The 14,288-nt window shown below is 52.4% G+C and overlaps 1 protein-coding gene across 2 annotated transcripts in view; it reads right to left on the reverse strand.

The window, feature by feature from the left end:
* The window catches only part of MROH7 (maestro heat like repeat family member 7), a 54,566-nt gene that overhangs the window by 23,182 nt on the left and 17,096 nt on the right, over positions 1-14,288 (reverse strand). Inside the window, exons 4-13 of one of the 2 annotated variants that reach the window (XM_026007011.2) lie at positions 13,630-13,703; positions 10,061-10,144; positions 8,826-8,905; positions 8,484-8,613; positions 6,529-6,624; positions 5,898-6,002; positions 5,549-5,684; positions 3,298-3,410; positions 2,696-2,872; positions 2,111-2,265 (exon numbers count right to left, since the gene is read on the reverse strand). In XM_026007011.2, coding sequence (XP_025862796.2) covers positions 2,111-2,265; positions 2,696-2,872; positions 3,298-3,410; positions 5,549-5,684; positions 5,898-6,002; positions 6,529-6,624; positions 8,484-8,613; positions 8,826-8,905; positions 10,061-10,144; positions 13,630-13,703 — 1,150 coding nt within the window. The remainder of the gene's footprint in view (positions 1-2,110; positions 2,266-2,695; positions 2,873-3,297; positions 3,411-5,548; positions 5,685-5,897; positions 6,003-6,528; positions 6,625-8,483; positions 8,614-8,825; positions 8,906-10,060; positions 10,145-13,629; positions 13,704-14,288) is intronic. The other variant, XM_072730835.1, reaches the window with a different exon arrangement.

The raw sequence follows: 14,288 nt of genomic DNA on the forward strand, positions 1-14,288 counted from the left end.
GCCATCAATATGGCATCCATGGGTGTGACAGTGAGGAATGGCCCAGAAAACACACTCTTTAAGAGGCAGGCAGCAAGCAATGATTGAAAACCCTGTTTCCCATGTATCAGGCCAGGTGCTTTATACACAATCTATTCAATAAATATGGAGCATCTGCTGTACACCAGGCACTAGGCAAGGCTCTAGGCATATAGATATGAACAAGACAGGCAAGATACTCCAGTTCACCGGATTCTCAAAAGACCCTCAAGGTGGTTGTCATTCCAATTTTACAGATGGAGAGTTAAGGCTCAGAGAGGTGAGATCATTAGTCTATGACATCACAGCTAATGAGCTACAGTCAGGAAGTGACCAGGTCCGGTGCCTTCAGAGCCTGAGGTCGTTCCTCTGTGCCAGGAGGTCCCTTGGGGCCTGGACCTTCCGTTTGTCGCATAGTATCAAGGAGTCCCTGCTCCAGTCCCCTCACAAGGCAAGGGAAAGCCTCCGGGCCAGCCGGCACCCAGCCCGTGGGCGCTCCTATCTATTGTGGAGAGCTGAAAGCACTGACAGGCCTGGGGTGCACTAAAGGGTTAACAGAGCCCTGTTCCCCTCTGCATGAGCATTTAAACCTCCCATTAACTTCCTAGCTCTGTTTCCCTGGAAACCCGATAAAGATAGTATGTCAACTATGTTGCTAGGCAACATTGCTTATGGTAAAAATGACCCAAGTGGTAAATTGCATCTGGGCTGGGAGGAACTATAAATTAACTATGAGAACCCATGAGGACACTGAGCATTGAGCTTCCCAGGGTGCAGTGACTCTTGGGACTCCTCTCATCCCTGTGGAGACCCCAGAGGCAAAGTCTGGAGACCTTTTGTAAGAGGTAGCAGTTCTTATGAACCATTTCAGCCAGGGCAGCTCCTACCTTTTTACCGGGGAGGCCCAAGAGTCCAGTTCATAAGCCCAGAGGAAAGACTAGGGTGAGGCATGTGAGCCATTCAGGGTACAAGATGGAAGGAGCCAGTCTCTCTGGGGCTCATGCAAGCACCGGCAAGGCACCTGAGCGCCAAGCGTCCTTACATTCTGTCCCGGCTCTGTCTGGCCTGCTGCACAGGCTGCTGCGAGGACTCCTGGGAGGAGGAGTCCCTGAGTGTCCTATATCTGTCCTATATCCTGAGTGTCAAGTGTGGTCCTGCCAGTCTTGTGAGTCTGAAGGATTGGTGATCCCAAGAAGAAACCCTTGGGGAGGTGAGGGGGGGGTAGTGTGGCCAGAAGAGGTGAAAATCTTCCAGGTGGGAGGTCGGGGACATGTCACCCAGGCCCTCACCTTCCCACCTGATCTCCCTGGTCTCTAGGAATGACACCAATCATCCCTACTAGAAGCAGACCTCACCCCACAGATCGGCACAATTCTGCATGCACTATCATACAACGATCTTAAAGTGTGGGTCACAGGCTTCCTGCCTCGTTCTGTTCATTCAAAGGTGTGCGAGTGTTTCCTGGACTGGGAGGTTGGAGCAGTCAGTCTGATCTCTCTGGTCCAGTCCCTTCTGCCCATCAGACCATGAGCTCCCTGAAGGCAGAGAGAGGGAGCATCCTACTGCACAGTCCAGGCTGGGCAGGCACCCGGCTCAGCTGGTGACCTTACCTGTCACAACCAACCATCAGGAGTGGGAGTCATGCAGGGAGCATGTCCCACTTTTGCCTATGGGGGAACACTGAAGCCCGGGGAGAGCAAGTAAACTACCCAATACCACACAGCAGCTAGAGGCAGTCAGCACCAACACTCAGGCCTCCTTTCTATGGCATCCTTAGAGCGCTGGGCTTGGAGTTGGTCAAATCTCAGTTTGGGTCCTCATCCTGTTGCTTGCTCACTGGGGCCCGAGGACAAGGAACTGCCCCTCAGTTTCCCCATCTGTAAAGTGGGATCATTGTACTAAGGAGAGATGTTACTGCTCTCCACAGTGCCTCAAAAGTGCTCCACAATTGTCATAAGCACCACAGACCACATAGAAAAGGGGTCAGCTGGGAAGGCAAGGCCTTCCCTGAGTGGAAGGACAGGTACCCAGCCCAGGATGGGGGCTGCTCTAACCCTCTAAGGTGTGGTGGCAGGAGCCCCCCAGTTGGTACCTGTCCAGTGGTAGAGGGCATGTGAGCAGGGCCACAACCACCTCGGTCATGAAGGAGCTGGCCAGGAGGGAGACGGGCAGCAGGGCCACCTCACGGGCCCGTGGCTCCTGGATGTGGCTCAGCTGCACATAGATGCCCTGCATGATTTCTGGGATCTGGGGCAGAGCCAGAGCAGTCGTGAGCAGCAGGCAGATGTCCGGTTGGAAGGTCAAGGCAGGCAAGGGGAGAGTAGGGAGACAGGAGGAGAAAGGGGGTGGGGGTGACAGGATAGAGAGGCCAGGGAGGGGAGAGAAAAAAGAGAGAGAGAGGAGGGCACCAGGAGAGAGAAGGGGAGGGGGGGAGCAGCGCACCTGCTCCTTCCCTGGGAGAGCCAGTTGTCCTCACTGCCCTCCCCACCCCCACCAGATCAGTGAGTTCTTTCTCACCCGCAAGGGGGGCACCTAGAACTCAGCCACACCACCCCTGCCTTGCCCTCGCGCCTAGGGGTTCCAGTTCCTCCCACCCTGCCACTGCCAGACGGCAGGTCCCAAGGGATGAGCAGGCCCCGCGGTCTCCTGCTCAGCCCCTGCCCCCAGGGAGCCTTACCACCTCCAGCACCCTGTGGCGGTACCATTCCAGCACGGAGCTGAGCGTGACCTCCGAGGCCAGCTGCATCATCTCCCCAGAGTCCTTCCCCCGGGTCTCTGAGCTGCCTTTCAAGCCTTCCAGGGCTGCGAGCAACAGGTCCTTTACCTGCTGGGGTCCCAGGAAGTCTCCGAATTCCTGAAACAAAAGCACAGAGATACTGACACCTGGACGTACCCTAAGGGAGCCATACACACACACACACACACACACACACACACACACACACACACACACAGCCACCACCAGATCCACACAGAAGTCGGCAGGGCCAGGCATGTATACTCCTCTGTGGGTGTCCAACACGGTGGGGAGGAGCTACAGAAGAAGGGGAGACATGCATCCTGCCCCCAGAGTGGGATAATGTGCTTCTGGGCACAGAGCAGAGGAAGAAGGGGCACGCGGGGTGGGCCCATGTGGTTGGGGAAAGCTTCCTTAAAGGGGACATGAGCCTGGAAAGATGGAAGTGGGAAGAAGAGATTGGGGTGGGCCCTCCCCATTCCCAGGGGTGGGCCCTCCCCATTCCCAGGAAGGCCCAGAGCTGGTGGGCAGCCGGCAGTCACCGCGATCACACGCAGAATGTTCTGGCATGGGCTGACAGGGTTGTAGGGCCCCAGGAATCGCTTGTTGCTCTCATACAGCTCCTCCTTATTGGTCTCTTCCTTATCTCTGGTTCCTGCAAGAAAGAAGCCTCAGTGAGGCCCAACCACTCTATTTTTTTTTTTTTGACTTTTTGTTAAACATGGAGGTAGGACACAAATCCTAGAAAACCAGCTTGACAAATTTTTACATAGAGAACACATCCAGGTAGCCAGCACCCAGGTCAGGAAGCAGAACGTAATGGGTACCCTAGAAGCTCCTCTTTGTTCTCTTTAGTCCCCTCCCCCCTCCCCCTCCCGGAGCGACTACCATTCTGACCCCTAAACCCACAGGTTAGATTTCTTGCTATTGGACTTAACGTAGTATGTTCTCCTGTGTGCCTGGCTCTCCCTCAACATCCTGCGGGTAAGATTTATCCATGCTGTCGCAAGTCATGTTAGCTCATTGGTACGTGGTGCTGCATCATTTTCTGTGGTGTGAATACACTACCATTTATTTCTCTCTTATTTCTTTTCTTTTTTTTTTTTTAAGACTTTATTGATTTACTCATGAGAGACACAGAGAGAGAGAGGCAGAGACCCAGGCAGAGGGAGAAGCAGGCTCCATGCAGGGAGCCCCATGTGGGACTTGATCCCGGGTCTCCAGGATCACGCCCAGGGCTGAAGGCAGCACTAAACCGCTGACCCACCCGGGCTGCCCTCTCTATTTCTGATGGACATTTGGGTCATTTTTAAAAAGCTATCGGTGCTGCTAAGAACATTCTGGTATGTCTTGCCCATGCCTTTCAGGAAATGTATGCACACATTTGTTAGGTACACGGTCAGGAGTGTATTTGTGGGGTCCTAAGGTAGGCATAGGTCCGGCCTCAGGAGATGCTGCCAAACGGTTTTGGAGGCTGCAGGCGGGCCCAATTATATGCCCACCAGCAATGCAGGAGAGTTCCAGAGGCTTCATGTCCCATCAGTGAGCTGTCAGCTTGATTCTCACTGTTCTGGTGGGTGTGTGGTGATACCTCTTTTAAACTGCAATGTCCCTACCCTGGTAGTCCCAAGCCTCTTTTTCTGATTTGTGTTCTTTAGTGCTCATCATTATCTGACTTCACTATATGTATTACTTGTTTATTTTGTTCACTGTCTCTTGACAACAAGAAGGTAAACCCAACAGGGAGGGTTATTTAACTTCATTGCAGTGTTTTCAGTAATTAGCATAGATCTGGAACATGGTGGCTTCATATTTTCTGTTGAAGGAAACCTATTTCAGGCTCATTTCCTAAAGCCTTACTGCAGCCTGGCCTGGGTCCTCCCTGGATTCCCCCCAGAGTACGCAGGGCATCAACACAAGGAAGGGCTGTTGAAGCAGAGGGACCATATGGACCAAGTGTGTGGGTCATTTGTAAAGGAAAGAAGCTTGAGACCTGGAATCGATAGACCCAAGTTCAAAGCCTAGCTTTGCTGCTGCCTACACTCAGGGGACCCCCACAAACCACCTCATCCTTGAGAATTTAACAGTGTGGGGCTGGGGTCACCAGATAAAATATAGGATACCCAGTTAAATGTGATTTCAGATTGCCAGGTCACTCTGCCCCCAGAGCCAGGGAAGCTTAAACAACATGCCAAAGGCCCGTGGGCAGGGTTGGGACCATGGGGAAAGGAAGGAGGCAGGAAGCTGCTGAGACTGCACACCTCTAGGTACGATGCCAGTGCCTGGGTCAGCCCATTTCATACCACCAGCTCCCTAAAGCAGGATCTGAGGTGCTTCTCCCACCTACAGGCTGTAGCCACTCCAGATTCTAACATGGGACCTGTCCTTTGTTCATTCATTGAATAAACATTCACCCACCATGTGCCCAGCCCAGGGCTAGCCCTTGGGAATGCATGGTGACTATGACATGGACTTGCCCTGCTCTCAGCACACTGGGGCCATCATGCCTAGGTGTGCATGGTGCCGTCACAGGAATGTGACAATGAGAGTCACAGATAACACTTGGAAGGACGAAGAGGGGATCAGATACAAGGACTGCTTAAATCAAAATAGGGCTGTTTGTAGCCTCCCTCTGGTCCTGTGGGGACTGAGGCTTCACACCGGCTTCCACAGACCCCGTCAGACCCTGTGCTGGTCTCCATCTACCTGTGCCTTGCTGCCAAGGTTCTGGTCAATTCCCAGGCTGAGCACCTGCTCGGAAGCCCTGCCTGAGAGGCACCCCAAAGGGCTTACGTTTTTGGAGCTCCAGGATGGTGTAGAGGATGATGATGCCGTCCAGAGCCTCCCGGCCAATCTCCTCATCAGGATCCCCGATGCGAAGGATGAGCCTCCCCAGCAGAAGTCCCAGCGCCGGGAACCCCGAGGACATCTGTTTGTGTCATAACTTCAGGGACTGGGTCTTAGAAGTTCAATAATCTTATACAGCAATTAGTGAACAGAGCTCGATGGTCGGGCCCTGAGAGCAGAGCCCTCTGAAGATGACAAGGGCCACCTGGGAATCTCTGGACAGATGCACCAGCTCCCTTAGAGCCAACAAGACTCTCCCTCCCCAGAGTGTCCTCCCCTCCCAGGGACCACTCACAAAGAAAGGCAGGGTCAGAAGTGTGTGATTCAACACAGAGACATTGCTGTTCACGGCCCGTGCTCGCTCATGGGCCTTCCCGGAGTTCATCCAGGGCCCCAGGGGCTGCAAGGACAAGGGGGAGACTCAGAGCTCCAGGCTGGAGGCCACCCTCTGCGGCCTGAGTGGGCCGGTCAGCCTTTACTGGTCAGTAGGAAGCTGCCAGGGCACAAAGGCAACCGTCCACAGCCCTCTCCTCCTTCTCCTCTGCCTCCTCCTCCTCTTGGGGCAGAGGGAGCCCTGGGGTCCAGGAGCTGAGGCTAAGACCAGAAGACCAGAGGGAGAACGAAGGTCAGCGAGGAGAGAGATGATAGATGGCGAGTCATGAGGATAGAGGAGAAAGAGAGACAGGGATGAGAAGGGAGAAGGCAAAGCTATAGGGACAGCTAGAGCCAGAACACTGCAGGGGGTGGGGAGGGGGGGACAGGGAGAGAGCCAAGGGGTGGAGCTTGGAACAGGACCTGTAGTAGGGACCCTGGGGTGAGGGGCACTGGCCCAAGATGACATCCTGAAGTCAAACTGCTCCATCTGGACCCAGCCCCCCACCGCTCCTCTTTTCTCCTCTGTCCCTTTGCTCCTCCCACCCCCACACCTCCAAGATGCTCTTCAGCCCAGCAGGAGTGGGGTCCTCAACAAAGAGGGCGTTGAGCAGGGTCTGCAGGGCATCCAGGGTCTGCTGGTAAAGCTTCTGTGGGCAGGAGGAGGACCAGCTGCTAGGGGGCTGCTGGAGCGGACCTGGCCCCAGCAACCCCGTACCCGCACCCTGCTCTGGGTCAGGGGAGGAGGGACACTCAGACTGCTTTCTGGCCCCACCTGAGAGACTAACTTAAGGTATGATATTGGACACTTTTCTCTCTCACCATGGGTTATAGTTTCCTTATCAACAAATTGGTGGGGGCACCTGGGTGTGCAGTCGGTTAAGCATCGGACTCTGGTTTCGGCTCAGGTCATGATCCCAGGGTCCTGGGATCGAGCCCTGCATGGGGCTCCACGCTTAGCATAGTCTGCTTGAGGATTCTCTCTCCCTCTGACCCTCCCGTGCTCACTTCTCTCTCCAATGAGAAAAACATTTGTCCAAAGTCACACAACATGGTGAGGAACAAATGAGAGGATGGGTGGGAAATGCAGCTAGAACTGTAGGAGCCAGGTAAACGGGAGGGCCAGCCTCACTTTTATTATTGTCTCTGGGAAGTTCTGTGATGGCTACTCCTAGACCCAAATAGATTTTCCAGTGGCCCCTCCAGGGAGCCACGTCTCCCGCCCCTGGGTTCCCTTTCCCTTGGCCACACCACAGTCCCAGAATTGTCTTAGGAAGCTGTAGGCTGAAGAGGGGGTTTGAGCCCCTCTGGGAAGACCCTCTGTCCCCTGCCTCCTTTCCGTCTGCCAGCTCCTCACGTCTGTCTGTCCCCCAGGTTGTCTTTGTACAGGCTTCCTGGTCTGCGCACACCCAGGTTACACCACCACTACCACGCCCACCCCACCTGCCAACTACCTCCCTCCTCCTTCTGGCCCATCGCTGTGCAGCACTGCCCTCTGCTGTCCGGGCCTGGAACTGCAGGAGGGCTGCCTGCGCTTCCCAGGACCAGAGTGTCGTGTGTCCCCCCCCCACTCCCCGGCCGCCTTTGGGTCTTGTCCCTCAGGACCCAGAGCCCTCAAGCTGCCCTCAAGGGTGGCCTGGTCACCACTGCTTTCTAGCCTTGCTTCCCAGCACTCTTGCCTCCGGCCACGCTGCCCCCTTGTCATCCTTGGAGTCACCATGTTCTCACCGTCCTCAGGCCACTGTACAGGCGGTTCCCTTTGCCCAGCATGCCCTTCCTTCTGCTACTCCCCCTCCCAGATAACTAGCTCTTCTTTAACCTGTCAGCTACAGCCCCATGACCCCTGACCCCCACCTAGGCCAGGACATCCATTCTAGGCTCTTTGTAGCACCAAGTACTCCTTGCTTGCAACCCTTACCACTGCTGCAATTTTGCATTTATTCGCATGATTCTTTGACAATGTCTAGCTCCCCGCTGCCTTCCCTCTACTATATCCCCCACCCTCTGGTACTTCTGGACTGGGCACTGTATTTGCTGAATGAAAGGATGAAGGAATGCACCTCCCTCTTGGCTGAAACTCCTCTCCCTGAGTCTCCCCCACTGATCCAACTTCCTACACTAAGGTCACCTCTACCTACTTCTCCTGGGACAACCCTGCAGAGGTTGGAAGATGCTTACATGAGCCCCTTGAGGTTCTACGCTCACCCCAGCTCACGTGGTACTCAGCCCTCCTCCTCCCAATCCCGGCCACCTCCGAGGGCCAGGCCAACACATGCTCACATCCCTCGCTCAGGGCAGGACCCAGGAGTGGACAGAGCACCCCAAATGAGCAATCCCTTATTCCAAAGATACACTCATTCACCAAATATTTATCAAGTGCCTGCTCAGGCCAGGAGCTTGCGTAGGAGGGTGAAGATTCGCATCCAACTCCTAGAAGGCTCTTTCTCTCCCCTCTGAGAGCTCAGAAATGCACCCTAGTCTAAGGAAGTGGGGAGCCCCGAGGACTCACCTGTATGGCCTCAGCCTTGGCCTCGTCCTTCTCTTGCATGGCCTGCACCGATGGAAGGGAGAACACACTCTTCACACACGTGTCCACCAGCTCTGACCGTTCTTGCCATCCCAGGATGGGCTGGGTGTGACTGGCAGAGAGAGAAAGATGGGCCAGCGGTGAGGGAGGGGGGGAGGGAGGGGCTCTATGGCCCTGGAGGAGGGAAGTGGGTGTGGAGCACAGGGCCTGGGGAAAGGCAAAGGCACAGGAGAGGGTGGGGTACAGAGGCCAGGCCCCAGGAGAGGCAGGTGGAGCCCAGGGAAGGGGGCAAGGGGCAGGGGGTTGGGGAGGGGCTGTGGACACCTCAGCTGGGTCAGGGTCTCCATGGCCTGCCAGCGGACGGTGCTGGAGAGGGAATCCAGTGGCTCTTCCTCAATCTGCCTCTGGATGGGGGACCACAGGGGGCCGATGAGGGGGGTGAGGCCATGCAAACCCCCAGGATGGGGGCCACTGTTCAGCATAGGACACAAGCTGTGACAGCCCCCAGCCTGGACAGAACCGTGCAGGGCCTCTGTGGGGAGAGTCAGCTCTATGCTCAATTCCCATCCTGAGCCCAGTTCAAGGCCACCACAAACATCCCGTACCCCAACCGGCTGCACCCTACACACAAGGCCCAGCAAGAACTGCTTGGGCAGCCTCATGTAAGGAGGCACACTTAGGCCAGAGACTGGCCTGAAGCAGAAAACACCATGAATGGCTCTTGAAGGGGGTCCACTTGAATTCCTTTAAAAACATCCAAGGAGCAGCTGGCTGGCTCAGTCAGTTAAGTGTCTGACTGGCTCAGGTCATGATCTCAGGGTCCTGGGATCGAGCCCCACATGGGGCTCCATGCTCAGTAGGGAGTCTGCTTGTCTCTCTCTCTCTCTCTCTCTCCCTTCCCCCAGCTGGTTTTTCTCTCTCTCTCTCTCTCTCTTTCTCTCTCTCTTTCCCTCAAATAGATAAATAAAATCTTTTAAAAATAAAATAAAAATGACCTAATTACTTCTCACTTTTGATCTAGCCTCTACATACAATAGGTGCTCAATTAATGTCAATGAAATGAAGTTATCCAAGGCAAGGCTTTTATCTTTAAGGGACCCAAAGCTAAATATAATTTTGAGGATTTCAGTGGCCCAAACCATTCCAGTGGATGACTGAGAAGTGAATGTATTTTGCAAAACAATGAGGGAAACTCTTGAATGTTTCCCACCAGGAGGAATTTCTGGGAAAAGAATGTATTAAATAATAATGACTGCTCCCAGGGGCCTAGGGCCCTACAGCAGTCTAACCACTGGGTGGTGTCCTCCCAACAAGCCAGCTGGTGCTCAGGCATTACCTCAGGTGCTGATGAGATGACAAGAGCCAGGGTCAAAGAAAGAAAGTAGCTTGCTGAGCTCCCTCTGGGAGGTGGAGGGCAGTCAGAGGTGGGCTGAGCCTCAAATCCAAGCATCCTGCCTTCTCCTCAGTCCTCCCACCTCAAGCCTTGTCTCACCAGTGTGTGGACTGGGACTCCCACCTCCACCCACCCAACGCCACAGACCCGTGCGAGGTTCCCACACCATCATCTTTTTCATCATGGTCTTCTTCTCTCCTTCTGCTTCTAGCACATCCTGGCACTTCTGGAGGGTGATGACATTCTCCACCTTGGAGACAGCAGGGTGAGAACCACACTGACCGCCACCCTCAGGGGCTGCCTGCACACCCCCACCAGCTTCCGCGCACCTGTCCCCGGTTGCCAGCCCCCAGCACTGGTTCCAGAGAAATGCGAACCCACGGGGGCCCTTGGGGTGGGGTGCAGATTTGGGAAGGCTGTGGATAATCCCCAAAGGGCAGCATTTGGGGGAGGACTAGATTTCAGGCTCTGCAAAGTACTCTCCCTCTCTTGAGGGAGAAGGGGTAGGAGCTGATGGGATGGAAGAGGTGCTGATGCCTCCAGTTGGAATCACACCATTAGTAATACCTCTTAAAGGTTTCTAGTACCTACTCTCTTTTTTTAAGATTTTATTTATTGGGCAGCCCAGGTGGCTCAGCGGTTTAGCACAGTTTTCAGCCAAGGGCATGATCCTGGAGACCCGGGATCGAGTCCCATGTCAGGCTCCCTGCATGGAGCCTGCTTCTCCCTCTGCCTGTGTCTCTGCCTCTCTCTCTCTGTCTCTCATGAATAAATAACTAAAATCTTTATTAAAAAAATATTTATTTATTTGAGGGAGAGACAGAGAGAGAAAGAGTAGGGGGAGGGGCAAAGGGAGGAGGACAAGCAGGCTCCCCTCTGAGCAGGGAGCCCAATGTGGGGACTTGATCCCAGGACCCTGAGACCATAACCTGAGCCAAAGGCAAACGTGTAATTGGCTGCGCCACACAGGTGCCACTCTCGTATCCACTCTTAAGGGCACATCCTAGTCAGAGCAAGGCATTCTGCCACCTGAGAGAGGAAATACCTTTATCAATGTCTAATTAATCTATGACTTCTCATTATCTCAAGGTAAAAGAAGAAAAAATGATGAAATAGATGAACTAATTCCATATAGTGAAAAAACCAAAACAAGTGAACCTGATGGGCAGTGTGGTGGGTGAGACATGACACAAGTTCTTGGCCCCTGCCACCAAGAGGACAGAGAGCCCTTGAACCAGGGCTCGTCCTCCCAGTTGCTTGGACCAATAGAATCCCATGAAATGATGACGTGCCAATTCCTGGCCTAGCCCGTGAGGCAACTGGCAGCCTTTTCCTTCTGGAACCCAGCCACCACACTACAAGGAAACCCAGCTAGACATGGAATGATGGCACCATGTGGAAGATGAGGGTCATCTTCGATGTTCCAGCCCCTGCTCCTGTCTACAGCAGGAGAGCACAAGAGCCACCTTACTGAGCCCAGACAATTTCAGAGTTCTCATACAATCCAGTAATTCCACTTCTGGGTATTTAGCTGGAGAAAAGAAAAACACTCACTCTAAAAGATGTGTGCACCAGTACGTTGATTGCAGCGTTATTTACAATAGCCAAGATATGGAAGCAATCTGAGTGTCTATCAATAGATGAATGGATAAAGAAGGTATGTGAGATTTTATATATAGACACACACAGTGGAATGTTAGCCATAAAAAAGAATGAGATCTGGCTCATTTGCACCAACATGGATACACCTAGAGGCTATAGTGCTCAGTGAAATAAGTCAGACAAAGACAAATACCGTATGATTTCACTTATATGTGAAATCTAAAAAACAAAACAAAACACAAACAGATTCATAGATACAGAAAACATTCTGGTGGTTGCCAGAGGGGAGGGGGCTGGGGAGCTGGGTGAAATAGAAGAAGGGGGTTAAAAGGTACAAACTTCCCATTATAAGATAATTAGGACACAAGGATGCAACGTACAGCATAGGTGCATAGTGACAGATGGTAGCTAGACAGATGGTAGCTACCTTTATCCTGATGATCACTTGGTAATAATGTACCTAAATGTTGAACTGCTACATTGTACACCTGAAACTAATATAATACCTATTCACTTATAACATGGTATAAATTAAATTAAACAAAAATTAAAATTTCAAAAATTAAACAAAAATTAAATTTTCAAAAATTTCAGTATCATGAGAAATTGGGCCCCTTGGTCCTTATTTCCCCATCAGAGTGAGCTTTTAGACCACTAAGTTTTGGGGTGTTTGCTACGTAACAACCAGTACCTTAAACTGCCAAAGTGATGATAGAGGGATAGCTAGTAGACTGAATGGTCATGGAAGACCTCTTAGAAGAGTCAATATTTGGGCTGAGTCGTGAATGACAAGAAAGAGGTAACCATAAAAAAAAAAAAAGACTATTCTTTCTGCCCACAGGTCTTGTCCCTGTGCTATTAAAAAAACAAAAAACAAAAAAACATGTTTTTGCACTGAAGAAAAAATAAAAGAGGTAACCACGTGAAGAACTAGGGAAAGGTCCGCCTATCTCCCCAAACTAGAATGCTACTTCATTGTTGTATTTCTACTGCCTGAAATGATCCCTTGCATGTAGTAGGGACTCAACAAAATTTGTTGAATGACTACAGTAATAAACCCTATTTGTTGTAGGCACCTTGCTCAGTGCTGTGCATACATTAACACAGACCTTATTCGAACTTTATTTATGCCCATTTTGTAGCTAAGAAGAAATTTCCTGGCAGAAAAGACAAGTGCAAAAGCCCTGGGGCAGGAAGGAGCATGGCACGTGTAAGAAGCAGAGAAAGGCCAGTTTGTCAAGAGCAAGGTGAACAGCCAGAGGGATGTCATGGGCTGGTATGCTCCCAAAATGCAAGACCTCTTATTAGTCCTGTCACTCTCTCCCCATGCCCCACCCTGGGACACCCCAGGGACTGGAGCAGCCTGAGAGCAGGACCTCCCTCCTGCATGGCCTGGCTTGGGTGAATCCCACCTCCAGGCTCTGTCCACCAGCCAGTCTCCCCCACAGCATGTGTATTTGCACTCACATCCACTAGCCTGTCCAGTAGGCCCCTACTGGCCCTCACCAAGTCCTACAGGTGCCAGCTTTCTCTGGTCTCCCAAAGCAATACCTGGTTTGGGACTATGTCCTGAAAAGGCCCATTTACTGCCTTTCTTCATCTTTAAGAGATCCTCTCACAATTGATTCAGTTGCTTAAAAATCTTTATTGAGCACCTATGATGTACTTCAGTCTAGATGCTGGGAACAGAGCTGTGAATTAAACAGACTAAAATCCCTGATTTAGGGGCACCTGGGTGGCTCAGTCAGTTAAGCATCTGCCTTTGGTTCAGGTCATGATCTCAGGTCAGGGTCCTGGGATCAAGCCCCGTCTGGCTCCCTGCTCAGAAGAGAGTCTGCTTCTCCCTCTCCCTCTGTCCCTCCTCCCACTGGTATGCTCTCTCTCTCCCTCTAATAAATCTTTAAAAAAAAAAAAATTCCCTGGTTTATGGAGGATGCATTCCAGTGTGGGAGGCTAACAAAAAAAAAAAAAAAAAAAAAAACAAGATGAACTAGTAAAGTATAGTGTACACCAGCTGGTGATGAGTCCCAAGGAGAAGAGAAGAGCTGGGCAGAGAAACAGGGAGCAATGGGACTGGAGCGGGGGGAGGGGGCATCCCAGGAAAGTCAGATGGGGGTGGGGCAGGAAGCATACCAGAGCCATCTTGCTGTCTTTGTCTCTCTTCCCTGGCACCTTCACCAAACAGGAGGCTACTTCATGGAAGGCTCCTGAATGTCATAGTTTCAAGGAGGAAACAAGAAGGAAGGTAAAGATGTGGGTATAGAGCTGGTGCCTCAGTCCTGTTCACACTCCCCCACAGGGCCCCTCCAGTCCTTATTCCCCTAGCAGCCACACTGAGCTCTCTTCCCTGACAGCCTTCAGTGGCGCCCTATCCACTGAGCATAAAGCCACCATTCTTGTCAGTGCCCTCAAGTCCCTACCGGATCAGTGCCCCCTGGCCCTCTCCCCGGGGCTACCTCCTGCTGCACTCCTCTCACCATGCTCTGGCCACATTGTCTGCCTTTGGAGCAGGGCAACCTGCCCCCTCATCAGGGCCTTTGCACAGGTGATCTCCTCCACCTGGGCCACTCTGCTACCACACCCCACTGCCCAGCTAGGGCTCCCCTTCTTCATATCTTCACTTGCCTGCCACTCCTCAGAAAGGCCTCCTAGATCTTCAGGGTAAAGGAGGCTTTCAGTACAACCCTCTTGAGCATCATCCTACTCTCTTCTTTCAGCTGTTATCACAATGTGTAATTAAACTCTGATTTGTTATAGTAGATATGTTTTGTCAGCCCTAGATTTCCTCATCG

This window comes from Vulpes vulpes, chromosome 12 (genome assembly GCF_048418805.1).
Source record: "Vulpes vulpes isolate BD-2025 chromosome 12, VulVul3, whole genome shotgun sequence".
Lineage (NCBI taxonomy): Eukaryota > Metazoa > Chordata > Mammalia > Carnivora > Canidae > Vulpes > Vulpes vulpes.